We start from the raw sequence: 27420 nt of genomic DNA, 5'->3' as shown, positions 1-27420 counted from the left end.
TAAACTTGTGCAATGAAACAAAACGTTGTAGAGCGTGTTCAGATGTTATCAGATTAGACAATATCCTTGTTTAATTAAATTCTTTTTGCACATTTGAACAGGAAATAGGCGTACGCACCTTCATGCCTTGGGTTAGAACAATCCAACGATGGCAGGCAACAGATCAGCATGTACTTTCATGTAAAATACACACTGTCCACTAGCAGCGAGACTGTCGGCACACGTCTGTGGTTGTGTCAGGAGAAAGTGTAAATTGATGCCCAGAGGCCTGACGCTGAACTTCTCCCGAGGCTTTGCAAGCTCAACAGCGAATGCAATCGGAAGATATCAGATTATTGGCCTTTCCACGCTCTATTTATATTCTGTCTTATATCTTCTGAGGACTTCTGATTGGCTGAGAGGAGACAGTGGCTAATATCTGTAGGAAGGTGACATTTAAAGTCGGTCAAACATTAACGTGGAGGTGAGAAAATGCTCTATTTATCTCATTTTATGTATTTGGTTTAGATTTCTGCCTGACGTTTGTAGTCTCGACATACGGATGAAAGTGGAGCTTCATCTCAAGCAGTTTTCTCTCCTTCTCCTCTGTCTCCATCATGGCAGACAGCCCAGTGCATAAAGCATTGTGGCTCAGACGCTGGTCTCTTGGAAATATGTTCTCTGTTGACTCATTCTGTTAACCACATTCCTCATCAGCAACACAGCAGTGTCCTTCCCATCGGCCATGAAGACAACACACTCGTTTCTGCCCCAGTTAATAACACAACACTTATTTTCCCCTTCCTTTTAAACATCTAGTTTAGACTCCAACATGTGGAAGAGAGGAGGAAAAAAAGAGACAACGGAAAATGAGGGGGAAGAGAAAGAGTGAGCTCTCTCGCTGGCTTCACCGCTGCCCAGATCCCCTGGATTTTTTTTTTTTTGGTCTGCATAACTCTCTATTTCTGACTCCCTCCCCTTCCCTTTCAATCTTCCACTTTAATTCTTTCTGTTAGTGTCTGAAACACAAACACCCACATGCTGAAACGGCTACACGGCGGACGAATGTTCAGATTCACGCAACAGTCCAATGTGCTTGCCGTTTTCAAGCTGAGATTTAAACACTCACAAATTCCAGAATCACACACACACAATCCTAAAACCTCATAATCCTGTTAGATGAATGAAAAAAAAAAAGAAACAGTCATTACAGCAAAACTTCATTAGAGCGCTGTTGATCTCATCACATCGGCATGGAACACCCTTCACCCTTCAGCGGACTGAAGTCCTATTCATCCGACCACAGAGGCCCTAGTCAACAGTTCAAGAGCCAAACGGAGAGTCTCGTCATAGTAGCGAGCTAACAGGAAAACCATGTGACCTGACTCAAACTCTCTCCAACATTTTTGCACGACATAACTCATCTCTTCCCCCCCCACCCCATCCCAGAATCCAAATCTCACACTTACCATGCTGTGCCTCTGGATGCGTGCTGATGTCGTGGTCCATGTTCAAGTCACGGGGGAGGCGAGGAGATGTCCGGGTCACACACCCATATCCTGAGGCAAAGTCAGCTCTCTAAGTTGACTTCTAACTTCTGGAAGGGTTACTACAACTAATTCCTAAGTCAACCCCCCCCCCCCGGTCCGTCGTCTACTCTCCAGGCAGAGCTGCTGGCTCTGGTCCGGCCCCTGCAGCCTGCCAGCTCAGCTCAGACTCCCACCGCTGTGTTACATATGTCTGAATGGACCCGTCTCTGAAGAGCAGAGAGGGAGCGAGTGAATGGGTGAGAGAGCACGGTGGATCATGGAATGGGAGGGAGGAGAGAGAGAAGTTTCCACATTGTGGTGGTGGAGAGAGAGAGAGAGAGAGAGAGAGGGAGAGAGGGAGAGATGGGTGGAGAGGTTTGTGGTACTGCTGCATGTTTCCACTTTGATCAATTTTACACTCTCAGCATATTCTTGTCATCATAAAGGGAACTTTTGGAAAACATTAAATAACATGCCAGGAGAAATGAGAAACGTCTATAGAGCTGCAGTCATGTTGACAATGGTGGTTTTAAAAAAAAGACCCTGACCGGTCGAGCTGGCTGGGAACAGTCGCTACTCTCATTTCAATTTGGCACACAAAATAGCCCCTTGTTGCTTAAGCCGACCTTAATTAACAGCTTGCTCGACAAGAACTTCAGAACTGCAGCTATTACAAAGGTTTTCATTAAAAATGAATCAGGCTATAAAATGGAAAACATAGAGAAAAAGGTGCTCTTCCTACATTCTCAGCACTTTTCTCAAAGCCATGTCTCTAAATTGTTTGGTCCCAGACGCACCAGAAGATCCAATGGATAGAATAAGAAATTCTTTTTGTTTCTGACCCAAGTAAATATGGTTGCGCTTCGGTCACAAAAATATCATGATCTACTAAATCATATTTTATTATCTATATTGCAACCTTTTCTCCAATTTGAAATGCCCTTTAGGCTAGATCAAGGCTTGGGCCAGCCTACTTCTGCATTTATGACGATACATATAAACTCATCTCGACGACAGAAAAAGTTGTCAAAAAATGTGCTCCCAGAAATTCCACCACAGGAATAAAATCTGCTACACATACATCACATCAAGATCCACAAAAAGCGTCTTAGTCAAGTCAACAAGTCAATTTTATTTAGCAGTAAACAGATTTTTCAAGGCATGAAGGTGGACATTTTTTATTATAACTATAGTAGAGTTTGAAAATTACGGCTGTAAAACTACTTTGAGTGGACTCACGTTGCGTAAATGATCAGTCTCTTTCTAATGCAGTAAATGTACGACGCTACTTCTGACAGCTGATAAAAGGTATCTACAGCTCACATACCATCCCAGCGACATTTCATGGCCAGACGGAGCTGAAAACATTTTCATCTCAACTATCTCAAGTCCTTTGCAATCCTCCCATATTTGAAATGCTTTGAGTTCTCAAATGACTGCCACTAGGTCATCAAACACTATTATGGCTGATAAATCTGGAGGTGAGGTGAGGGATGTCGGCTTAAACATCAAAAAGCTATGGATACTTCAACTAAATGCCATATTTCTGCCACTGGACATGTGAAAATTGTTCCAGAAGCGTGGTCAGTTATCCAGTTCTCTTTAATCGTATCCAAAAAGTTTCTGCTTCCGTGAAAATACTTATGGAAAGAGCAAAAACTGCAAAAAAAAAAAAAATAGGGCAGCATATGCCCTAGCATCTTTGAAGAACCAAAAGCTGGAAACTTTCCCAAAGCAGCAGCCGAAAAAGAAAAGTTTCAGTGAAATTAAACGTAGTTTGTTGGGATGGGAATGCAGTTCAAAAGAACAGAGGAGGCAGAGACGCTCTATTGAGTCAAAGGGATGAGGTGAGGTGAGAGCGCGCTCTGATTGGCTGTGGATTCATCTTCAGTAGTTTTTATTCATCAGACTTCTTATTTAGCCTCGGTGTCAACCAAGGATAAGAGCAGGTGAGGCCCACGCAAATGAATAATGTAGTGAAACGCAGAGTGTGTGAGTGTTCGCACCTTTGTGCGTCAAATTATTCTGATTGAATATGCAGCATTTAAAAGACTGACATAAAATCCTGATGATAAACAAATGGGACATTGTTTAAGCATAAAGAGAACAGAATCACCAATATATAGAATTTGCTTTTGAATATAATCCTACATATGTTGATGGTGGTTCTGTGTTTCAACCGAGTTGGGACGAGACCACCAGATGACTGGGAAGGTTGTGGGAGCTCGAAAACACCTGTTTGGATCACTGGTAATCACAAAGCTGATAAATGATAGGTAATAGCATCACGAGTCAGTCGTTACTGAGCAGGGATGGGTGGAGTTTGGTTATTTGATTGTATACAAATGGTCTGGAAACAAATTGTAGTAATAACCACAGCAATAATATAAATTTGCATTTCTTTTTGTATCCTACCTAAAATAAGCAGATTGGACTTGAACCTAGAACCCAGCTAACCGCTGCGCCGCGTTGGAAATCTGAGTCAACCAATCAGAAATCATATCATCGCTATGTTTCAAATGTTACTGGCAAAGTCGCTGAGGTACCCTGTAATTAGAGAAGCAGCAGGCAGACCGAGTTTCTTTTCTTTTAGCTTCCGTCTCCTCCCTAGGAAAACAAAAAATCAGCCTAATCACAGCTCCGGTAAAAGGATTCGTCTAACTCTCTCTACTCATTATGTCATCACTCGTATCAGTAAATATGGATTACAAACCTGGATCCACATCTTTCAGAACGCTCCTCTGCTATTTGGTTTTTGTGTCGTCCCTGTATTTATTAAAAAAAAAAAAAACATATGTGTGTTGCGTAGGGAACGCTGAGAAATAAGCAAAGGTCTCCTATCGATTGGCTCCCATCGTATTCTGGACAGGAATGTGACCTCGTATGGGAGACAGAACCTCGGATATCGGGTCCACGTTGGTTTTCATAATCCATATCAACATTGTTTGTACGCTTTTGAAGAAATACTTGATAAAAATGAATATTTTTGCTGATTTTACAATTTGGAGTCACTACTCTGTGTGCTACACCAAAAACTGATTTATCTAATCGGTTGAATGTCCCAAGCAACAGCCTATCACCACTGATAAAGCGGAATCTGCCAACATGCCAAGAAACGAATTAATAAACTTGATAAAATCCAAACGTAATGTTCCGTACAGGGCTGCAGGATAGCATAAAAGAACTCGAACTACTGATGCATCCAGTGCACGGGTCATATTAGCTCACATACCAGCTCTGCACCTAGCAACGGTAACTGTGGGATACAAACGCTTGAATGTCAAACCTCAGAGCCACCTAGTGTCTTGTTTTGACGGATTATACATCTTAATCTCTGAAGACACATCCACAGCATTTTTACTGAGCTGCTCTATCGTGTTTGTTAGGTTAGCGGACGCAGCGTGAAAGCAAGACGGTCATTATAATACAAAGAGGTCCTTGTTAAATAAGGCAGCATGACACCTGCCATTTGAAAGAAACTCAACTCCATTTTTCAAGTGTTCACGGCGAAGCCTTCCCGGTGAAGTGAAGTGCTATGAAGCAGCAAGCTCTCCATCTAGTGGAGATGAGGTGGAAGAAAAGAGCAGCAGAACGTTTTAAAAAAGATCATCCAAGCATGGGAGCAATCTGAGGCTCATTAGCAAGCGATGGGCTCGCATGAGGAAGTGCTTCTCTTGAATTACACTGCACATTCAACTACTGTATAATACATGAATCTGCACATTATTGCTTTACTTTGATTTAAGCAGATATTTAGCAGCCGAGGGCATGAAGAGTTTGCAAAGAGGCTGGAGCTCTTTTATGACTCATCTGTGGTTTGGCAAAAAAATTTCTGCAGTCTCCAGAGTCTTAGCAACACCTTTACTTTCTTTGCTATTAATTACTGTAGTAAATTTCACTTTTTTAAAGAAGTTGAAATCACAGGATGAACATGTTTGTGTGTTTCCTTTTGATCCCTGCAGAGTTATGTCCTCAGGCCACTCACCGCTCTCGGCAGACAGCTGATTGTGGAATTCGGGAAACTGGGTTTCCACTGGAACGCTGATGGTGCGTCGCAGGAGATGGGTCTTACATGATGCGAAACGCCTGTCCTGCAAAAAGGAAGGACGAATCTGTTGAGAGAGAGAGAAAAATATTTACCACATTGAAAAGATAGTACACAGAAATAGAGAGAGCAAACAACAAAAAATAGTTTCTGCTAGAAATACAATATTCACCAGGCGTCCTTATCTGTGTTGCTCTGGCTATTCCGGTCACCGTGTTTAATGCTGTGTCAGGCCAATTGCACACAATAGCTGTGAAGCATCTGATAAATGGGTCGGTGTTCGATAAAATGGGGCCAAACATCAGCGGCACATCAGTCTGTGTCAGCTCATATCTACCTACTGCTTGCATATCAAATGTTTGGCTCCAGAAGATTAAATGGACAAAAGAAAAAGAATTGTCACAGTGAGAAAGTGGCGGCTAAAAGAGGCACTAAAAGGGTCAGATGTCCTCCAAGATAAAGGCTTATCGCCCATCCTCACACCTTTCAGCTCAATGCAACGCCCCGTCGGTCTTGTTTACCCCCTTGTTTGTCTGTTTATCTCTCTGTAACTGTTTTTACACAGCCTGTTTGACCATTTCTGTGAGTCGCCTCCTTATCTACCTCATGGAATCTGGGTTTAAGCACAGCTCGGACTGACACGTCTGATGCAAAGACAACATCTGGGCTGGAATGCCCGAGTTAGAAGGGCTGTAATTATAGGCTCACTACAGACTGTGCTGCACATGTCCCAGATTGAATTGCTGCAGAGAGGCTGGTGTCACACAGGTCTGCAACTGGGATTTGACTATAATTTAGGGATTGATTATTATAATAAGAATAAAAAGAAGATACAGTTGCAAATTAAAAAGTCCAAAGAGATGAACCTGGGACTTTTTTTCTGACATAATAAAATCATCTAATTTTCCATGAAATTTTCAGAACAAATGGTGCTAATTCAATTAAGATGATTGCTTTTGCCGGAGACGCTGATTTGATTAAGAGAGTAAAGCGAATCGTAAAGCTGACTTGAACAGAATCCCTCTACTGGCAAGACCTGGAAAAAACTCTTTAGGCTCCAAATAGGGGGTTCATAAGGTTTGCTCATAACCCCCCAAAGGCTCTATGTTAACAATACTGCAGACAGTGATTGAGGTGGAATCCTGGGTGCCAAGCCCAAAGTATTGTAGGTTCTACAGCTGTAATAATAATTTTAAACTCCTGAGTTGTCGGACTGGCATTAGCATCTGTTTCTGCATTCCAGATATTTTTATCATGTCCAAAACTGATGTGACACAATCATTCATTGAATGCAGTACACCTCACTGACATTGAAAGCAACTGAAGGCTTCGTGATGAAGTGAAGGTCGAAATGTAAAAAAAAAAAAAAAAGAAACCCTATGGAATCTCTCCCGGTTTTATTAGCTCTTATTGCAACCCTCAGGAAAAAGCATTACACTGAATGTTAAAACTGTTGTCCTTTACATCAGTTATGCATTCATTCTCTGACTCTGCAGATGCATCGTTTGTCTCGCGACGAGGGAATTGTCACGTACGCTGCAGAAATCACAAAGGGCCTAATTACCTTTGGCAAACATGACAACCAGATATTAAGTCAACATTTCATTAAAAAGACTCTATCAGCATCAGCACCACATCATATGCTTACGTTTTGTTATACATTGGTTGGAATATAACTGAATTAAAGCCAAAGAATACAAAAAATACATAATAGTAACTTTTATTCCTTCAATTTTTGGCCACTCTAGTATTTATTTGTAGTTTAATTGTGGCTATATCAATTTCTTAGATATGTTCTGTGTTTTTATATCTAGGGATATAATGCAACAAGAACAAATTGGTATTCTCAGAAGCGTGTCGGGAACATGAACCCTCGTTCTTAGATGTGAATCTGATCATCGCTGCGCCATCTGGAGCGAGACCATTTGAAAGTCTTTATCATCGTTTTGACCTGCAGTTTGTCGTCATTGAATGTTACCAATGACCTTATAGAGGCCGGGTGTCTGAATGGATGCTTTTAAAAGTTTTTTGTTCTCTGCTGCTGCAAAACAAAAAGCGCTGTAGCAGAAAGGCTGCCTACTGGAGACAAGTCCTTCCTGCAATTATTGCTGTATATAGAGTTCAAGAATACTCTTATAAAGCACATAGATATCCCTTTCCTGGATGCTTTTGTGACTTTGAGACCAAACATGGCCTTAGCCATGGTGTGATGAAGTCAAGAGTGAAGCAGGAAATGCCTTTCACTGTTGCACTGGCGAGACCATAAATGTTGCAGAAGAGGTTTCAGATTGGGATTTTATTTTTTTGCACATAATAACTCCACATCACATGATGACATGAGGCTTTGGCCCAAACCCAATTCCGCTTTTCAATTCTCCTGCTTGTTTTTTAGAACCCTTCACTTTTTGACTTGCACAAGCTGGCCAAGGACCAACACAAAAATCACACAAATTAGTGCAAGCAGAAAAAAAAAGTTCCCTTGGACTAACAGGGCGTTAAATAATAGCTCAGTTTAAATTCTGTACTAGAGATGATCAGTCATATTAATCAAGGAACTATCAATCCTGCTCCAATTATTTATTCATAATCATACGTCTACAATAAGACTAGGCAGAGAATTCAGCATATCTGTGACTCATTTTTACTGAGGATCAACAACAAGTAGTTTCACCGAGTTTGCCTTGAAACTTCACACTTACACTGACGCTTTCCAGTGATTAGAAATGTTAGAATGTGACAGAAATAATAGGATGACAATAAAATGAAACTGACAAGGACAAAAAAAAAAAAAAAGAATTAGGAACAGACAAGGAAGCCTGTCTGATCTTACCACCTCCTCCTCATTCAGAAGCAGCATCTGACAATCACCAAGCAGGCAGTACTTTGGGTTCCACACAGTTTGCTCCTCATATGAGTGACCACGTGACATCCAACTGGTTGGTGGACAGCGCACATCTGAAAGGGAAAAAAGGAAGAATTGCACAAAGAAAAAAAATCAGTTGTGATAGAAAAGAAAATGCAAATGGCAATCCATTAAAAAACGAACATGTGCGTGGTGTTCATTTGATAATGGAGTGAAATGAAGAGGAACAGCTTCAAATGTGATATCCTAATAAAATGTCCCAGAATGAGGGATGATTTCTGATGAACGGGCTCTTCATATATGCAAAAAGTATTGCTTTTCAAGTTGTGCAAATAACCATTTTGCTCATCAAACACAAAGAGCCTTTTTCTTAATTAGGAACGTCACGAGAGAGGCAGTGACTGCTGCATGCTCCCCCCCCCCCCATCAATTATTCTATGGATGTAAGATGAAGAAAGTAGAAATATTAAGCGACTGGCATGAATTGCATTCTCCTGCATCTACAGTGACATAAATCTCAGAAAAGCAATATGTATGATTTCTCACAGAGGGAAAAGCAATCCATCCGTTTTCACACTGTCACAGAGACTGACTGCATCAATCAACAGAACACAACCACAGCATTCCATTACAGATCTGATATGTGGAACCCAACCTTATCAGCATCTCATGTATTTCTGTCCTTACACTGCATGTAGAAAGAAAAACACATTTCTGATGGCTAAACAATTTTATCGTCCACTGCAGCATTGTTTTTTTTTGTGTGTGATTCAACTCCAGGCTAATAAATGCAGTTTGTGAATTAGGATGAAACGGATTGGCAGCATGGTACATACCCACTCTTGCAAGAAGTGTTTCATCATATGATATACAAAACAACATTGAATATTTATGCAGCCACACTTGATAAAAAAAAGGGACTTCTCCCACGGAACGATATAACGTACTGTAAAAGACTTTCCTGTTTAATTTATACGGTTTTGTTCTGATGTGGTTCTGGCAGCAACGGAAAATTTTCATCTTGGAAAAAGAATATAGCTTTGAGCTTTCGGAAACTCTTCAATCATGGATGATCGCAGCAAATATTCAATGCAATGATTTCCACTGCACTGAAATTTTTTGTCATTTATCTCTTCACTATATCATCTAAAATATTTTAGGGTTAGAGCTGATGTATACCGCACATGACCGTACAAAACGCACACAGCATGCATGTAATGTTCAAGCGTGTCATCACCCTGTTGGTTGTGTCTCTTTGAGGACTTCTTAGTGATTGCATCATTTTCCAGGTAGTCTCATCATCATCATCATCATCATCATCCCATCAGTGTAAGTCACAAGTGTTCAGGCTCATTAATGTGTGAACACATCTTGTGCCGCCGCATGCAACACCTGTCTGATCAGCTTCCAGTCACATTGTGGAAAGGGCAGGAGCGAGTCAAACACACTGAGTTTTCCATTTGGCAGAGCTTTTGAGACTGAACATTGAATTACGACAAGATTGTGAATTATGAAAACGATAGACAAAACAGACCAGAAAGACAACTATTAAGTCTCTGTGTTTTCCACTGTAATTCCTTTAAAAAAGCAACATGGATGAGATTCATCTGTGAAGCAGAGGAGTCCTCTGGACCAACAAAGCCCTGCAGCTTCTAGAACAATAGGGAAACATGCTCAAAAATAGTTTTGGCAAGACTAATAGTGTGAAAAACAAGCCCTGTTTAGGTGTGCACTACATTTTTCTAGCAGGACAGTACTCATTGCCTCTGGTTGACAGGCATAGTCAAGGACAACTCCCTGATATAAATCTTTTTTTGTGGCCTTGCTGATTTATTGATCAGGGTTATAGCAGATTCATATTATGATGCAATCAATATTTTTGCTGGCACTGCCGTCTCAGGACAAGATAGATTGAAAGCAAGTACAAATTCTGCTTTTTCCTTCCCAGCACCTATTGCAGTTGTTCTATATGATATGCTATGTATAAGGCCTGCAAATATAACTGTATTACTAACACCTTATCATCATCAGACAACTATGTGCAAAACATGATGCTACACATGCTACACAGTTACAGTGATGTATCATAATGTACAGTCTATATAAGTGTATAAAAGTATATACATTTAGAAAATAAAAAAAACAGACAAAATATTCAGAAACAAAATACTTACTGTTACATTGCAAAAACAAAAAAAAAAGTCACATTAGGACTCCTTGACGTTAAAACAAAGCTAAGGGTATTTGCCATTAGAAAATTAGCTCCACCAGTTAGTTTAGTAATAAAAAATACAAACATAATTGGTTCCAAGAGGTTCTTCATAAGTTGAGTTGTTTGTAAGTTGTTATTTATTAAATTCCAATTTATAATTACCATTTGAGGTCATTTAAATTCCATTACTACTCTAAATACAAAAGTACTATTCCCTAAGAGTTTACAGAAACAATTGCAGGACATAAAAACAACACATAATAAAACACTGTAGTACTGTAATGTAACTTTTGCATCTCTACGTCTGCTGGATGAATTTTATCCTCAGGGGGGTGTAGAAGCTAAGCCAAGCTTTAATCCACTGAGGTATTCCATTACAATTACATTAATGACGCGCTGATGTGCTTCCTGGTCATTAAAAGTCAGACACGCCCCTTTATGTTATTACTTTGTTTGATTTCCGTTTACTTTCTCAGTAAGTGGAAGGTTAAAGAATGTAAGTTAAAAAAACTATATACGGGCTCTTTCTGCCAGAAAAATGTCTTTCCTACAAAAGTGTCCTAAGTATTTATCTATTTAGCCAGACAGACTTTTTCCAGTTTGAAAAATGCTAGTGTTTAATGTATCCAGTGTATATAATTAAGATGTTTATACAGATATTGAACTCTCCAGGATGATCTATCTGGTCTGGGTCGACGCGGTCGTGCTGTGGAAAAAATGTGAAATTTCATTTGCACAAAGGTTGTACAGATAATCAAAAAATGAGAAGCACTTAATCACTAGTCATTGCGACAAAATGTTCAGGCCGACAGTCATCCAGTTTGTATTTAAATCAAAAAAGATATTCTCATGTGAGACAGCTGTGATCTGAAGACCAATCAGCTTTTTCCTGACACAATTTTTCATTCCTATTCATGTCGATGAAAACCCAGTCAGTCAACCTCTAGTTGCCTACTTTGCTTTATTACCTTCGACTGTATGGCAGTTATGTAATGAAAAGCTTTAAATGGAGTCATAGATCATGTATTCATTGGGCTTCAGTGTGAACATGTGGTGTCACGTATAAGTGCGCTTCACTGTGTGTGTAAAAGATAAGGAGTGTTCTCATCAGATTGCAGCTAGATGTTCTATCCTACCTCTGATGCCACAGATTGTGTTTTCATACAGTCATGCTGTGCTGTACTCTCATGTTTTTATATGTTAGTAGCTAAAAAAAAATCAATAGCTGCATGCTATTAGCATTTTATTCCCTCTTGTCCACAACACAATAATAAACATCACCTTTCGGGAGCTGCTACTGAACCCAGTCAGCTATCGATGGAGACGGTATAAAAGGCTGCAACCTAAAATGGTGTTAGATCAATATTTGTACATTTGGAGGAAATGCCTTGCAAATATTGAGTTTTAAATTTCTGCTTTCCCCTTCCAGCTCCAGCAACAGACTGAATGTCAAAAAAAGGGGATAAGGTGTGATCTCGGAGCGTAACACTAATAAAGCACAGAGAGCGTTCCGGAGACCTTATTGATCGAACAAGGTAGATGCGTTTGGAGCTTGATCTTATGAAAACTGATGACAGCAGGGCTATGAATGTAATTGTTTGTATGAATATTTTTGGTTTTGTTCATGAATGATGCAGGTGGCATAAAACCAAATATGTCGTTATTCACTTTTCATCCCATCTGCATTTTAGACTCTCACATAATATGGATTCCCACCTCTCATTTCATTGTCTGCACAGGAAGTGATGTTTCCACCTGTTTGTTTGGTAGCAGCACAACACAAAGACTTGTCTTTTAAATTTGAGCATTGATCTAGTTTAATTTAATTTTAAAAGGTAGTGCTGAGTTCTGCAGACCTGCTGAGTCCCCCTCTTGTTCCAGGACCCTACTATAGTCCATACTGACAGTCTGAGTGGGCGTCAAACTTACCAGCTGCACCTTTTCCTTGGTTCATTCCAGTGGTTTTGGGCGGATGACCTTGCATCGACTTGAGGTCAAGCTCAGGATAGTGATGCCACTGTCTAAAGCCCACTCACTGTCTTTCCAAATCTAAATCCTGAAGCAACACTCCTACTTATCCCTGTTCCGGTTGGTACCACTGTTTATGATCGCTGTGCCAACTGATCTGGCAAGCACCTCAAACGCTGAATGTAGCATATAACCAACAATCATCTTTGGCTTTAGAAGCGTGGGATATCATTGATGCTCAATTATTTGCCTCTAATTAAGGCAGTACAAACAATATCATAGAAAACAGCATCAGAGATAGAAACTGGTAACAAAGCAATGCTGTGCACTCATCATAACCTCCTGAAGAAGCTCTTTGCATCAATATAAAGAGTGAATCATAAATCTTGCCCTTCCATATGCTTCTGGCTACATCAGCATGCTCTGATGCAGCTTTGGCAGATATAGAGTCCCTGGATTCGCTGCGCTTCTGATGGAGCGGTTCATCGTGTTCTCTGTGCGTACACGGCAACGCCACGAGGTAAGCTTACATGCAAAGTGGATTGAACTTCCTCTCAGAACTTTCTGGCAATGCCATGAATGTTCACGCTTTTAATTTTCCAATGTCGGCAATGACAGCTTGGGCTGCAGGTAACTCAAAGACGGAAAGAATTTTGCACCCCACTCATTTACACCTCAATGAAGCGTTACTGTCATGACATGACTCAGAGAGACGGCGGTAATAAATGCACCCTATGAGCATGAAGATACCAGAAACTGAGGTGACAGAAACCGTGTCGACCAGTCAGTGGCACAATGAAGTAAGGAAAAACTGGAAAATGTCTCTGAATATGCTGCTGCTCTCACACCCATGGCGTAAATATGAAGTTTGAGCAATAACATAGCCCCTGGTCATCAATTAAAATTTAATCTGCGCTCAGATAAGGAAATGCTCAAAGACAAGAAGTGCACCGCAGATAAAAACCCAGGCAAAGTTGAAGGACGTCAAAGTTACCATGGTGCCAAGAGTGTCATGCCACCTCTGCAAAATTCGTTTGCACTTGTTTAAACCGCATGAATAAAAATAAAGTTGCAGCTGCAGATGGATATTGATTTCTTGAAAACTCTTCAAGAGTTTTCATAATCTGGAATCAATTTTTAGTTCTTTGGCGACACCTGTGACGATCAAAGGGAACTGCAGGTACATTTGTGGACCAGTGTCGCACATGGTTTCATCTGAGTGGTATATTCATGCAGGCTCAGTTAGTGATATAAGACAGGAAACTAGATTGGGAAGTCCCCTTCTTGCAAAGGAAAGTGAGAGCTGGTGATCATTCACAGGATGCAGTCCCTGGATCGAGACACAAACAAAGACTGATCTGGCAGGATGCACCGTGGGACAAACCAGCTGTCGTTTCTTGACATTTTCTTTTCCTTGACAGCCTCTTTTTGAGAGAGCAATTTAAAGAAAACCATCTCAAAGCGCAAACATATCAGCAATTTGTTAAGTGCTGTGGGTAACAGCTGGATTGTTAAAAATAAAAGTAAAAATAAAAACCTGCAGGTAGCATCAAGGCAACCGCAAAGCAAAAACACTTAAAAATATAACTGCTAGATTGCACCTGAACCCAAAGAGCAAGTAATGGATTCAAGAAGGTCATAAAGAGATTTAATTTTTATTTTACAGCCATTTACTAGAAACCCCTGTCACCTTTTACTTTGAGGCCTTAATAGCTGTGAGTGGGAGTTGCAGAGGCAGAGCTTTGTCTGATAAATTGAACTGCGGTGAACTCTCTCTGTTGCTGTTGGTTGACTCCCCTTTGTCTGGTCCTCCATCACAAACAGACATCCTCGTTCCGTGGTCCACGTTCTCCGTGAGATTTGTGACCTAGCTGCTGCCCTGGAGGAATAATCGAACAGAAGTTCTAATTGCAAATCGTCCTTCGTTCTTCAACGGGTCCGAGTGTCAAGGCGAGTGATGATAGTTTGCGATGTTGCCATTGTGTTAGCGCTTTGAAAGCTCTGCGGTTGTGTCTAAACACTGAATGTGTAAAATAGATTTCAAACTACAAAAGGAAGCCCTGTTAGAAAGGGGGTTAGGAGTGCAAATGGCACTGAGTGTATTGGTCTTAATGAAGACATCCAGGAATAAAGACATTAGAATTGTCCTGAGTTATCAAAATAAATTCGACATGAAATGTCCTTTAAGGATTATTGCGCATTTAAAGCTCTGGAATGAAAAGGAACCTCATAAATGGCCAGTTTCTATTAGATTTTTACTAATTATTTCTACTTGTATAACCCTGCTTCTTAAAAAAGCGGAAAGTGTCCTTCCTTGTCTTCTCTTTCCGCTGTTCTAACTTTGGGTTTTTTCATTTTCATTCAGCTTTATGTCAGAGTTGATCTTGGAATTCACTCTGAGACTTAAGGTGCTGAACACAAATTCTGGATCACTTTTTTTCCAGTTTCATAAGATGATGTTTTTCCAATATTAAGACGGACAATAGTTGGGCGATCCAAACGAGAATAAACCAAAGTGGCGCTGTGCCTAGTCAGATCCGGTAAAAACAGCGTTAGAGGATTTGAATTTGATGTATCCTGGAAACCATTAACAAAAATGTTCACGTTTTGATGATAGTGGCTTTGGCGGTTTGCACGTTCTCTTGACTGCGTTCAAGTTTTCAGAGCGATACGTGTCGTCACGCTGCATCGATGCGTTGTTGAGGATTACCGCCATCCCATGGATGAAGAGTAATTGAACCAAGACTGAAAGAATGAACATTTTACAGTATATTAAATCATTACACCTCCAAATAGTGATGGTCTCCAGTGAAGACAAAAAAAGAAATGGGGAAGAATGACAGCTTGATTCATTATTGCAGAGCGCTGAGAAGGATTAAATGTTTCCGTTTCCTCTTAAATCTAGAACAGACTGAATTAATAACTAGATAGTTTTTTATATGAATGGTGGGAAAAAGCTGCTACTGTGTTAAAAAATAACACTTGAATCTTAGAGAACCAATGACAATGAGCTCTGATGTGGGGGTTGTTTTTTTTTTTGTTCTTGCATCTTACTCTTTTTTCTTCAAAGAATTCATTTTGTCACATCTTTTCCTACAGCTGTGTGTGTCCATACGTATTGTTGGCCGTTGATGCATTGAGGAAAATTGTAAGCGTATTTTAGCTACATCTTGCCGAGTTTTACACATCAAACCGTTGCAGGAAGCATGCATTGTCAACATAGAGGAAACTGGCTCCGAGTGCAGTGTTCAGAAATACATTCTCAACTCTTTCTTTCCCACTTTTAAACAACTCCTTTAATCGCTGGTGTGAACTTCATCTCACTTTAATTCCCTGTGAATCTCAACATTTCTCTCCGGCAATCGCACGGATTATGCAATCTCCTCGCCACCTGCTGTTGCCAACGCTGTCGGCTAATACAACACACTTAAGGGCAAATTATCCTTTCCTTGTTCCTGCTGAGATTGCACTTCTAATAACGTATTACATTATATAATGACTCCTAATACTAATTTTCTCCTTGTGCATGTGGGATTTTGAAGCACAAACATTTTCTTCCACATTTATCCAAAAGAAAACAGTCTCATAGGTTGTGTGGTGACATCATACCCGTTCTTTCGATCATGCAGATCATGCAATCAAAACAGAAACTTCACTGGGAATATTTTTCTATTCAAAAAGGAATTTGTTTAAAAAAAAAAAAGAAGTGTTCTGTGTGCCAAATGGAAAATGTTTCCATCTAAAGCCTAAGGGGCCCACCAAGAAACCTCTCTGCAGATGAAGCGCAGCTCAGGTTGATGTGAATCAAACCAGAGCAGAGAATACAGATGAGGCTGGTGACACACGAGACAAGGCATCACAACAGAAAGGACGTTTGAAGCATCGGTAAATCATCAGCCACAATAACAACCTTTCATTTCCTCCAAATGCTGCCATGCAACGATTTAGCATTTTACATCATCATATAATCAAACTGCAGCCGTGGAATTCATGATAGTAGTTGTTTTCAGGAAATAATCGCCAACTGCTATTATGCGTCGTGCTATGATAGACAGACGGAGACCTTTTCTTTTATCAAAGTGTGTTTCCTTTGAAAATAAATTAAATTTTAAGAATTACGTTGCAAATAAACTTTCAGCTTGGATGAAGTAACCCCTCCAGAACAAACGCGATCAGGCCATCGCAAGATCTCTTAAAACAAGCGGAAAGAACATAGATTAATCTGATCAGATGAGGATTGCTCACATTTGTCATCATGACGATTCTACATGATAGACCAGCGAGTCGATGACACACAGAGACAGTCAAACGGTTTTTGTTTCATATGTGACAAACTGATGCATTCAGAATTCAGTGGTCAAAAAACTGTTCATACTTCCAGGTAGAAACCACACCCACCCAACATTGGTTCCTGCTCATACCTGCGCACCAATTCTCACCTGGAGACCCAAAACATCATTTGTCTCCAACATGAGGACAACACTGTTAATAAACAAAAAAATATAAAGTAACATGCAGGTTGTGACAGAATTAGTTCATAGTCAACATTGCTGGCACTAGCTTTCAACCCAAACCAAATTGTCTGCCTTCTTGAAATTGGTGAACGTATCCATGGACGCAAGTACATTGTGTGTTTGTTTCCTCCTCAGAAGTTCACAGAAATGTGGATAAAAGAAGGACGAAACGCTGCAGACGACAACAGGAAAGACGAACAGGCCGCATGAAGTCTTACAGAGTAAGCTGTTCACATAGGCGTTCAGACTGGCACTCAAAATCCGATTTTTTTATCCCATCCAGTCACACCGATCGGTTTTGACTGTCCGTGATGTCACTCTACGCAACGTAAGAGCCAATGCGTCAGAAGTAAGAGCGTCACGCGTTACTTGAAGTGTTTTTGTAGGTGGGAGGAAGCCTGAAAACCCAGAGAGAACCCACACAGACATACGAACTCCTCACAGGACGGGTCTCGAACCCTGAACAGTCTTCCTGTGAGGTTACAGCGCTACCCATGGCACCACCGTGCTGGCCATTACAAATTAAAAGGAATCAACTCATTTATTAGTGGGCTGTAGCACATTCATGCTAAGACTCTCAAAAGGGATGTAGCTGAACTCGGGTTTAGGGTTAATCGCTAAATTAGGATTGTAGATAGCTGCCATGCTACCTCCTCGCCAACTATCACATGCTATGTGAGTGTTAATACGGCTAACATTAAGACTATCATACTCATCCTTACTTAACCAGGTTTCTATTAGTCCAAAAATATCAATACTGTGTTCAGTTATTAGATCAGTGACTAAAACAGCTTTGGATGACAATAATTTAATGTTTAAAAACCACATTTAATTTTCCTGTCTTAACTTTGTCTGGGTACACTAAACATTCACTCATGAATGTGTCTCCATAAGGACCATAGTTCAGATTGGGATGTTCTTTTGGAGGGAATAGAAGAGAGGTGCAATGAAAAGCAGGACAAGAAGCTGATTTAAAAACATCACCACACACAAGTCCCACATTCTAAATTGAAGTCATGAGCACAAAAATTAATTTTAAAATGCTAAAATTAGGCCGATTATTGCTTATTTTTTCTATAATTAAAAAAAAAACATGCAAAAAAAGAACTTTCCAAAACTTACTATGATTCCACTGGCAAAAATAAATTAAAAAAAAAATCATGAATAAAATCTCGGTGGCCTGCTAACCATGCAGCCAATTATCCATTAAATGATCAAGGTGAGCCTTAAAAACAATTTCATCTGAATTCAAATTCATTTTTTTCCTTCAAAATAAAAAGCAGGACAATTTATAGAGTACCTTCACCACAAATCTTTTTTACTTACAGAGTAGAAAAAAAATTGATTTTCTCATTTTAGAAGCAGTCCTTTTCTCAACAGCATTGCTCAAACCCAGGATCAATTAGTGCAAATCTGAATAATCCTGAGGAGCAATTAATTTCCACCTCTGGTTTATCATCTTCCGGCTTTTATCCAAGCGATTCTCAGCTCCATCACAGTAACACTTATCATACATATATTTCAAGGGATATTTACTTCACTTATACTCAAGGTGGACAAATGGTAACATTTGTCCCATCAACTCCCATCAACCTCCGCTGGCCAATCAGAGCAGGGTTTAAACAGACTCTTTCCAGAGCTGTGGGGGGCAGGATGTGACACCCCTCCATCAGAGGACATACTCCCATGCATCAGTGTAACACAAGAGTTAAAGAAAAACAGGAACACTCTAACCAACACCAACCCTGTCATTCCATCTAGGTCATAAGAAAGCAATAGGCTTCAGACCATGTGTGCATCCACAGCTGTGCTCTTAATGGGAGGCAGTTGTAGTAGCAGCAGCTCCTGCTCCACCCAGCGCTCTGCCTCCAGCAACACCATATGGAAAAAGGTACACCTCCTGTTTATTATACTAATAACAGTCATTATTATCTCTGATAGCACAACATGTTCCCTCATGGGCAAACATGAGAGGAAAGACAGGAAGAGGAGTGTGGACAGATGGATGATGAGAGACAGAATGGGGGAAAGAGAGAGAGAGAGAGAGAGAGAAGCCAAGGAGAAAAGAGAAATAATAATATTTCACACAACAATGAAAGGCGTGCGGGGACGGAAACGTGACAGAGACGCATCCAATTTTGAATTTACCTGACAGGGAATCAGAGGACAGGCTCTCCTGCTGCTGCATCTTGACTGTTGGCTCCAGTGTGTGTCTGCGTGTGTGTGTGATTGTGTGTGTTTGTCTCCACGGGCTCAGGGAGTGAGCGAGGCAGCACGCCTCTCTGTGTGTTTTGATGACGAAAACGAAGCGGAGCCACGGGGGGAGAAGAAACGAGCCTCTTTATGACCTCGCCAAGTATCTCCAGTCTCATTCTCAGTTTCTCTCATTCTCCCGTTCGGTTGGCGCGGATGTACACAAAACGCATGTGGCGCAGACGGTGATTTATAGGGCGCGCAGAGGCGGAGATCTGGGAGGAGCGTGGGGAGGGAGGGGTGAAGGAGAAGAAGAGGAGGAGCTGGAGAAGAGGAGAAAGCGATCACCTTTAGTAGAAGCTGACTTAACCCGAGCACCCCACCACCACCATCACGAAAACCCCTCAGTGAAGAGACACTAACATCATTTGGAGCTCAAATGCTTCCCGCCTCTGTTTGGTTCAGTGAATTCCTATCTCGAATCAGTTTCCAGGCTGTGAATGTCAAAAATGCAAACATGTTAAAAAGGAGAACACGTCTACACACACTTTAAGTTGTGTATTAAAATAGGCACCGTTCACTAAAAGCAACACAGGAGTAGCAGAGGCTTTTTTTCTCTTGTCACTGTAACATTCTGTTTCAGGGAATGAAGCAGAGTCTCTGCTCGATTGGATCAATCAGTGGTACTTAATAACGTCCCTGACGGCTTGTTTTCCCCTGATTAAAACTCTGTCACCATTAGACACCCCGGCTAATGTGCGCATTTAATCTGCAGTTAAGGGATGTGCCGTTTGGGATACAGCGTCATTACGCGCGCCTGCTAACGCGCACCGTTACGCACGACTGCGCGCTTTCTTTGAAGGAGCGAGTGTTTCCCCACCGGGGCACAGCTCGGCCTCTGAAATGGCTAATATATGACTCTTTTACTTCCCAATAGTTTAAAGACTTCTGTCCACGTGATGAAAATCGGCTTCGCCAGAGTTTCTTCTTTCCTGTCCTCGTTTAATATTCATTTTTCATATTTATGTGCAGCTTTCTAGGTTCTATTACGAAGCTAAAAACTCTTCCTAATTGGAAAATAACATCTCAGGCCACCGTGAGAGGTTTTTTTTTAAAAACTTCTAAATGAAAGATGTCAAGTAGCAATGTTTTTTTGTAAAATAGGCTATTTACATAATCCAATTTTTTTTTAAGTAGACCTGGTCTTGCAATCAGACGCAATGGCGCCCCAGCACTCTCCTTGCAGTCCATTAGTAAACTATCTGCAGTGTGCATATTCCTCCTTTCTGTAATGTATTCACACAGTCCGGTTCTTTCTCCAGGGATCGCCTCTTCCTCATCGGGATGAAAATCGGCCACCAGCCACACCCGCTGCATTTCCTTCTATCTGGTCATTGACATGCAGGTCTAAGAGTAATAATGGAAAACCATAATTAGGTTTGGACCCAGATCTGATTGCAGGTAGAGCAATGTCCTTCACACTAGTACCTAAGTTTAAAAAGAGAACAAAAAAAGAAGTAAACTGTGGCTGTGATGTCGCAGCCATGTATTTTCTGTCTTCCATGCAATTAAACCGTGAATCTGGATCACATAATGCAACTCTTAAGTGCTGCAGATGTGAAGAGGTGATATGCAAATTCATGTCATTCCGAGTCCAAGCAGATTTTCTACTGAGGAAGACAGGATCAGCAGTAGAGAGAGGAAGTCACTTCCTTTCTAGCTGTTAATGAGCCTTCCTTCAGCTGCAGCTCGCATCTTTTGAAATGCTTTGACAGCTCGTCGTCCCTCCTCTTCTTCCATGTTGACCTATTTCAGTCGTCACAGTCGTTGTTCGTCTGTTCCAGGTCTCCACCAGGAGCCACTCTTCATCCACTCAGGGGGGAATCCAGGCCAGAGTGCTGAGAGAAGACTGTCACTCGGAGATCACATGAAAAAAACCTTCCTCAGGTTTTCGTCTGGAGTGAAGGATTTGCGTTCCTGAGCGCGTCCTGTGCGCAAAAGGACAGTTTGTGCACAGGCAATACGATGTAAAATGAAAATAGATGCTCAGCGTAAAGAGTGGACCATGGCTCATAATCATCAACTCTACATTTCAATTTAACAATTTAACAACACGCAGAGAGGGAGAATCATTTCTTCAGTTGTCTCAACCCATTAGGATTTGCCTTAACACAGAGAAAGACTCCCAGTTAAAGCTGATTCACTGCTAGGGAGGTTTTATGAGCTCAGTCTGGGGCTAGATGAGTGAAAACTAATCATGGATGAGATGAAAAGCAAACACCTCTTATTGATTAGGTTATATTTGACACAATAATAATTCTACCAACATGTAGGGGGGGGGGGGGTCCATGAATTCTAACCCAACGAGGTTGAACCTGATTGCATATGGAGAGGTGGAAGGACACTTTGACCACTTCCTGGTTGAATCAGAATGATAGAGGGATGGAAATAGAACAGACTGTTATGTAAAAGTAAAAGAAAACAAAAAAAAACCAACAACATACCACCTGCAGAAACTCTACAATTCACGGAATACCTGTTAAACATCTGCATGAGTTTTAATGCTTGTTGAAACAGCGTCATCTAGTGAGCATTTAATCAAACTGCAGTGTACTTTTTTTGCACAAATATACTGTACTAGAGTACTCAAGGCATACAAAAGCATTTAGGAATATATTACATATGCACGCGTGGCTCGTGTACATGTACCTGTTCAGTATAGGTTCATAGTGATATGAATGGACTCATGCACTGAACCAACCAAACATGGAAAACAAGTGGAAAGATCTCCGGCCCTGATGCAGAGGATTATTTGGGCTCAACAGACAAAACATCCAACACACCATGTCTGCAATTCCTTTATTGTTGGGGATTCATGCCGGAAACCGTTTCTGCAGACCCAGGTTTAGGGTGTATTTTGTGTGATGAAGTTAGTGTGCATGACTGAGCTGCATAACTGCAAACAAGGCGTGGTGTGAATGTCAGATATGTACCCTTACCCTTAGAAAGTTGATTAACAGAAAACTGGTGTAAATCGTAAACCATACAACAAGATGCTCTGGATCCAGAATAAGACCTGGATTAAATTATATCTCGATGTGCAAATAGAAGTTATTATCCTCCATCCATTATCCTTTTAGAAGTTACAAGCAAAATATCTTGTAACTGCACCAACAGTAAAGAATTCCTTTAAATATTCAGGAAAAACAAACGGATTGTTCTTTGGGTCATTACTGACTAAAATCTGAAATCTTCTGATGGACTCCAGCCAAACCATCAACCCCTCAGCGGAGCTAACAGATTACAGCGTTAGCATCAATAAAGGAACTCTTCGCCAGACTGACAGATCAATAATTTATTGAACAGCAGATACATGAAGATCGCTGCAGTGTCCCGTCGCTCTGAGCAGCTGATCAGGTTCCTCTCTCATTATGTTCATGAGTCCATGACTCTGATATATCATTGAACTATGGCATAAACTATCACCATGATGAAAAGTGTTAAAGGTAAAACTTAATTTATTGGCTTCCAAAAAAAATGTCATACTCAAAGATGGCTACAATTACAGGATCAGTGTTACCTGTATAGGTGGAACAATGAGTGATTCCTTTCCTGAGAGTATTATTTATAAATCGTGGACAGCCATCACCTCGCTGCTCAATAGTCATCCAGTTATTTTAGATGTGGTGCTAACTTACTCCCACCAGCCAAACAGAGACCGGGGTTTGTGGCTCTTTAAAGTACAAGTATCCCGCAGCGAAGTATAAATTATAGCAACAATTTCAGAACAAAGAAGAAGCAGGAATGCACCGAAAGTCTGGACCGAACGCTCGGATCTGAAGCCGACAGCAGCCTGTGTGGCTCAGCGTCCTTGTTTGGCTCCAGTCCACCCAGAGGTTGGCTCCGATTTGAATGACGCATCAGTCGTCTGGAACGGCTTCATCCATCCACTTCATGTAAGATAGGCTGCCTTCCTCCACCGGGAAGCTGAGGACTTCTGGGTTTGCGTAGGGGTGGAAAGACCTTGAAAGGATCAAACACAGAAATATAAGATGAGAAAGAAAAGATGTATAAATTGTGATTCATTGACCTGCAGCTGAGCAGGAGCCTCGAATTCTGTTCTCATCTTTGGGTTTTATTAACAGCTCATCCCAACAAGTAGTTTAAATGTTAAAATGCCATTGCTCAAAGATATCTGAGAAATATCTTCTTATAGATGTAGATTTCTGTTCAAGACTATGTTCAATTTAAATCTTAATATTAAGAAACTGTTTTTCTGAGTAACATGTTTAAGTGCTGGATCGCAGGGGCTGCGAGACCCTGGAGGGACATTTGTCTAGCTCTACAGTCAAGTAAAACAATTAAATAGGCCTTTACTTCAGTAAAAACAGTAAAACACAGTGAGTTTGAAACTTAACCTTTACTTTATGTAGTTTTCAATAATCTGAAGCTTCATAAAGAGACGTCTCACCTCACGTAATCTATGACTCTCTGGATCTGGGAGGTCTTTGTTTTCACCAGCTGTAAGAACAGCGACAGCTCATCTCACCGTTCGACAGGAACACGTGAATTCTCAAAAGGAATGACTCACCATCAGAATTTCACTCGCATCCTGGATTTCACCTTTCCAGTAGTACCTGAAGTTAAAAAAAAGAGGAGATGATAGAAGTGTATTGTGCTCCTTGTGTGCATGAATTAACGCCTGATGAAAAGTGCCAACAAGTTTGTAAAGCAGAGCCTTTAAATCTAGTGTGGAGCTGGTTTAGTCTTGTCTTTCCTGAACAAAAACAGAAATCAAAACCTTGTGCGAGTATTTATTACGTCCAAAGTGGTTCAGACTGATAACGCCAAACTGTCCCTGGAAGGCTTTTACGCTGTCAAGTACAAAACTGTCTCTTTGCTGTGATGTTTTTTTTCCACAAATAGGGATTGTAGCCTAAAACGCAGCATGTAAAAATATGGAATGTCAAAATAAAAGCTTAATACCGAATAAGCCTGGATATAACTGAAACACACCTCCACTCATGCCCACCACCGTCACCTCGTAAGTTAATCCAACCACATCCTCTATTTTTAGGTTAAACCTCTATTTATTTAACAGGTTTAACTGTGTTTTCTGTTATCCACTGCACCTTGAGCTATTCTTCCTTGTTCCATTTGCAGTTATGCATTAACAGGAATGCTAACCAAAGAATACAAATGAACAGCTCTTTTGTAGGATAACTGCTCAATTTCAAGAGATGGAAAAACTGACAGAAGCAATCAGCTGCAGCCAGGTGGGGGTTTTTCTAAGCAAACGACTATAAGGTGTTCAGATATGTATTTCTGTGAAGGGCAACAAAACTGAGCTGGTTTTGTAAGTGAAGTTGTGCAAAGGTAGGGACCAAATATAAATTACATTGTGGAGGTCCTGGAGAGGATGTTAATGCTGGCTGCCAACCGTTTCTCCATGATTGCCCTGGAAAAAAAGATAGCACAGTGGGGGGTGGATGGAAAAAGATGGGGCGTGCATGGAAAGAGAAAGAAAAACAACAAGCCACCAACTGATTATCAACTGCAGAATGAAAATGTGTCGCCCTGCATCATCGTGCTCCTCCAGGAGGTCACGAGTTTGCTTTCTGTCGCTGCTCGGCTGATTTCGTTGTTTCTTAGCAGCTCCGGCAGGTCGCCTTCATACGTCCAGCGTCTGTGAAAGAGGTCATTTACATATCTGGCACCCCGAACTTTGGTTTCTTTCCGCCTTGAAAATGGGACTCATTTACATGCAGCTACAATGCCAACGAAGGAGAAGAGAACGGCAACACAACGCTCCACCAGTTGTTGACAAGACTGTGTGTCGTCTCTGGAGATGGAGAAGTCACACATTCCTGATGACTCTAACGTCTTTAAATGTTTTGGAATATTTTTAAAATACGCAGAAGGAAGGGGATTTCATTCGCATGCAGGTTGAAGGAGTTATTTCATGTAGTATTTTGGGGAAGTAAACTTATTTGCTTTTTTGTTGAGAGTTTAATGACGGGATCTATGCTACTGTCATAAAGTAAACCTCTTTACAGGCAGTGAAAAAACACCCGGTGCTGCTTAGCTCAGCTTGTTTTAGCACAAACACTGGAAGCAGAAGGAAACTTCCACTCTGTCAAAACTAAATGTCGATGGATCTTTTCACTACAGACACGATTTTATTTGGTTTGTCAACAGATTTAACAAACAATCTCCAATGTGTTACTTAGAGAATTCAGAGGTGTTGCTAAGACGATTTCATTTGTTTTACACTCAGCTGCATCATCCTGTTTGTGGTCCCTGTGGTAAACTAAGCTAACAGGGTGTAGCTTTGATGAAGAAACATTAAATATTACAAATTCATGTTTCCAAACTTCACTTATACAGTACTTGATTTTAGACATTAGTCGTCGTTATTAATCAATTCATTGTTAATTTTTGGTTAATTTTGAAGATTAATCAAAGCACCCAGGTTTTTTTTTCTGTAATTACAGCACATTTTCTTAAAGGGTTTGCAGACTTCAGATAAAACATTCACTGAGAAATTTTGCTTTATTTCCAAAGTGCTTCACCAGTGTGATGGAAACTTTGAGATGTGAACTGTGGCTGCAGCCTGGCCCCATCCACCACCGTACCTGCCGATGTCCTTGGCCGCCTGTTCGGTGGGACTGTTGAGCAGGAGGATGGAGTGGTGGCCTGGAACAAAGCTCCCCGTCCAGGCAGAATGCAGCCGGACCCCGATGGACCACAACCCGGGATACAGGGACACACACAGGACCAAGATCTGCAACAAGTCAACAAGTCACATGAATATCTGAGATTTTACAAGAACGTTTGAGGGCTGATGTTGGAATCTGTCACAAATTATTGAGACGTTTGGCTGTTTCATGATATTTCATGTTTGGATGAGGCGAAGTTATAACTCAATTTAATTATCTGCCTCCCTCTGAGAGGATTGTTTGGATTGGATTCAGTATTTATCCTCTTATTATTTGGCTCTGTCTACAGCAGATAAATGAATAAGGCCTTGGCTTGGACGCAGTGACCAATTTATAATGTGCCCTACTTCTCTGCACAGCATCACCCACATCCACACGGAGGGAGAGCCGACAAAAACAGGCTTATGTCGGGGGAAAGTACAATTAATTACAATTAAGCATCTCCCGCATGGAACTCCTTTTGTGGTGGATTATTTTAAGACTTTTCTGAAAGTTTGCAAATGATAAATTAAAAAGAACTCCATAAAAATTAATAAAAGTCCATAAAATAATCGCAGCAACTCTTACCAAACACACAGTGATCAGAACGGACCGGAACACGGAGGAGAACCCGGCCTCTTGGTGGCACCGCCGGAGCAGACACTCCATCCCGGTCGGAGCCACGAACGTCATCCCCCCAGTCCGGCTGGCGCGGCCGGTGACGGGACGACCCCAGCGGGGGTCTGGTCACACGTTCCCCGGGGGGAAATAGAGCCCCGTCATTTTTTTTACAACCGCGTTTAAACAGCTTTTTTCTGGAGAGCAGTATTCTGAAGGTCGCTCCCTTTCTAGAAGAAGTGAGTTGTGTTGACAGGTACAACAGGTCGGACGGTCAAACACAGCGGCGAGTCTTCGCGCCACTCAATTGGCTGTCTCACACTTCCTGACACGACAACGACCAATAAGACGGCCGGTTGACCTCAGTCGTCCCGCCCCCTGCTGCCTAGGTCATAATCGGTTTTGTCGTCCTCACCGTGATCACGTGTGGAAATTACTATGATCAAGTTGTGTATTTTTAGGTCTGTATTGCGGGCTGCTTTATCTGTCTACTTGTACATGAAGCTGTAGTAATTGTGCACATATTTGACCGAAGGGTAGGGTTTCTGTACAAATGTAGAATTTCTGAGTTACAACAAACAAGGTAATAAAAACAATACCTACTGTAGTTATCCGCATAACAAATACATAAAAAATAGCACCAGATATATTGTAAAAAGGTGCTGCACAGTCCTGTGTATAATTTGTACAGGATATTATTTATCTGCAAGAAGAAGGGTTCTGGGTTCGAGTCCACATGGACTTTCAAGTTTCCTCCAGTCTCTCCTGTAACTTTGCAAAGGCTAAGAGGTTATTTCTTTC

General features: G+C 41.1%; 2 protein-coding genes across 6 annotated transcripts in view; both read right to left on the bottom strand.

The window, feature by feature from the left end:
- Positions 1 to 1720, bottom strand: part of LOC137608024 (disabled homolog 2-interacting protein-like) — a 100796-nt gene extending 99076 nt beyond the window's left edge. For both annotated transcript variants that reach the window (XM_068333999.1, XM_068334000.1), the window contains exon 1: positions 1449 to 1720. In XM_068333999.1, coding sequence (XP_068190100.1) covers positions 1449 to 1488 — 40 coding nt within the window. In that variant the 5' untranslated portion in view covers positions 1489 to 1720. The remainder of the gene's footprint in view (positions 1 to 1448) is intronic.
- Positions 1721 to 21878: 20158 nt separating this feature from the next.
- On the bottom strand, positions 21879 to 27055 carry LOC137608532 (protein CutA homolog). Of its 4 annotated transcripts, none has more exons than XM_068334982.1 (6): positions 25939 to 26072; positions 24848 to 24989; positions 24702 to 24761; positions 23895 to 23940; positions 23775 to 23824; positions 21879 to 23326 (listed from the first exon to the last, which is right to left on the bottom strand). In XM_068334982.1, exons 3-6 carry the CDS (start codon positions 24752 to 24754, stop codon positions 23224 to 23226), a joined length of 252 nt encoding a protein of 83 aa, XP_068191083.1. In that variant the 5' UTR covers positions 24755 to 24761; positions 24848 to 24989; positions 25939 to 26072; the 3' UTR covers positions 21879 to 23223. The 4 variants fall into 4 exon arrangements, with proteins under 4 accessions (XP_068191083.1, XP_068191082.1, XP_068191081.1 ...); XM_068334979.1 differs by lacking the exon at positions 24848 to 24989 and adding an exon at positions 26590 to 27047 and having other exon boundaries at positions 21884 to 23326; positions 25939 to 26087; XM_068334981.1 differs by having other exon boundaries at positions 24702 to 24989.
- Positions 27056 to 27420: the final 365 nt, after the last annotated feature.

Source organism: Antennarius striatus, chromosome 15, assembly GCF_040054535.1.
Source record: "Antennarius striatus isolate MH-2024 chromosome 15, ASM4005453v1, whole genome shotgun sequence".
In the NCBI taxonomy this organism is placed as follows: Eukaryota; Metazoa; Chordata; class Actinopteri; order Lophiiformes; family Antennariidae; genus Antennarius; species Antennarius striatus.
This window is presented reverse-complemented; position numbering and strand designations above follow the sequence as displayed.

Coding starts and splice junctions, on each gene's coding strand:
- LOC137608532 (XM_068334979.1), bottom strand. CDS start 26,694: ATGACGTTCGTGGCTCCGACCGGGATGGAGTGTCTGCTCCGGCGGTGC. Junction 23,941..24,701: donor CTCTCCAGGACCTCCACAAT/GTAATTTATATT, acceptor TTTTAACTTCAG/GTACTACTGGAAAGGTGAAA. Junction 23,825..23,894: donor ATGCGAGTGAAATTCTGATG/GTGAGTCATTCC, acceptor CTGTTCTTACAG/CTGGTGAAAACAAAGACCTC.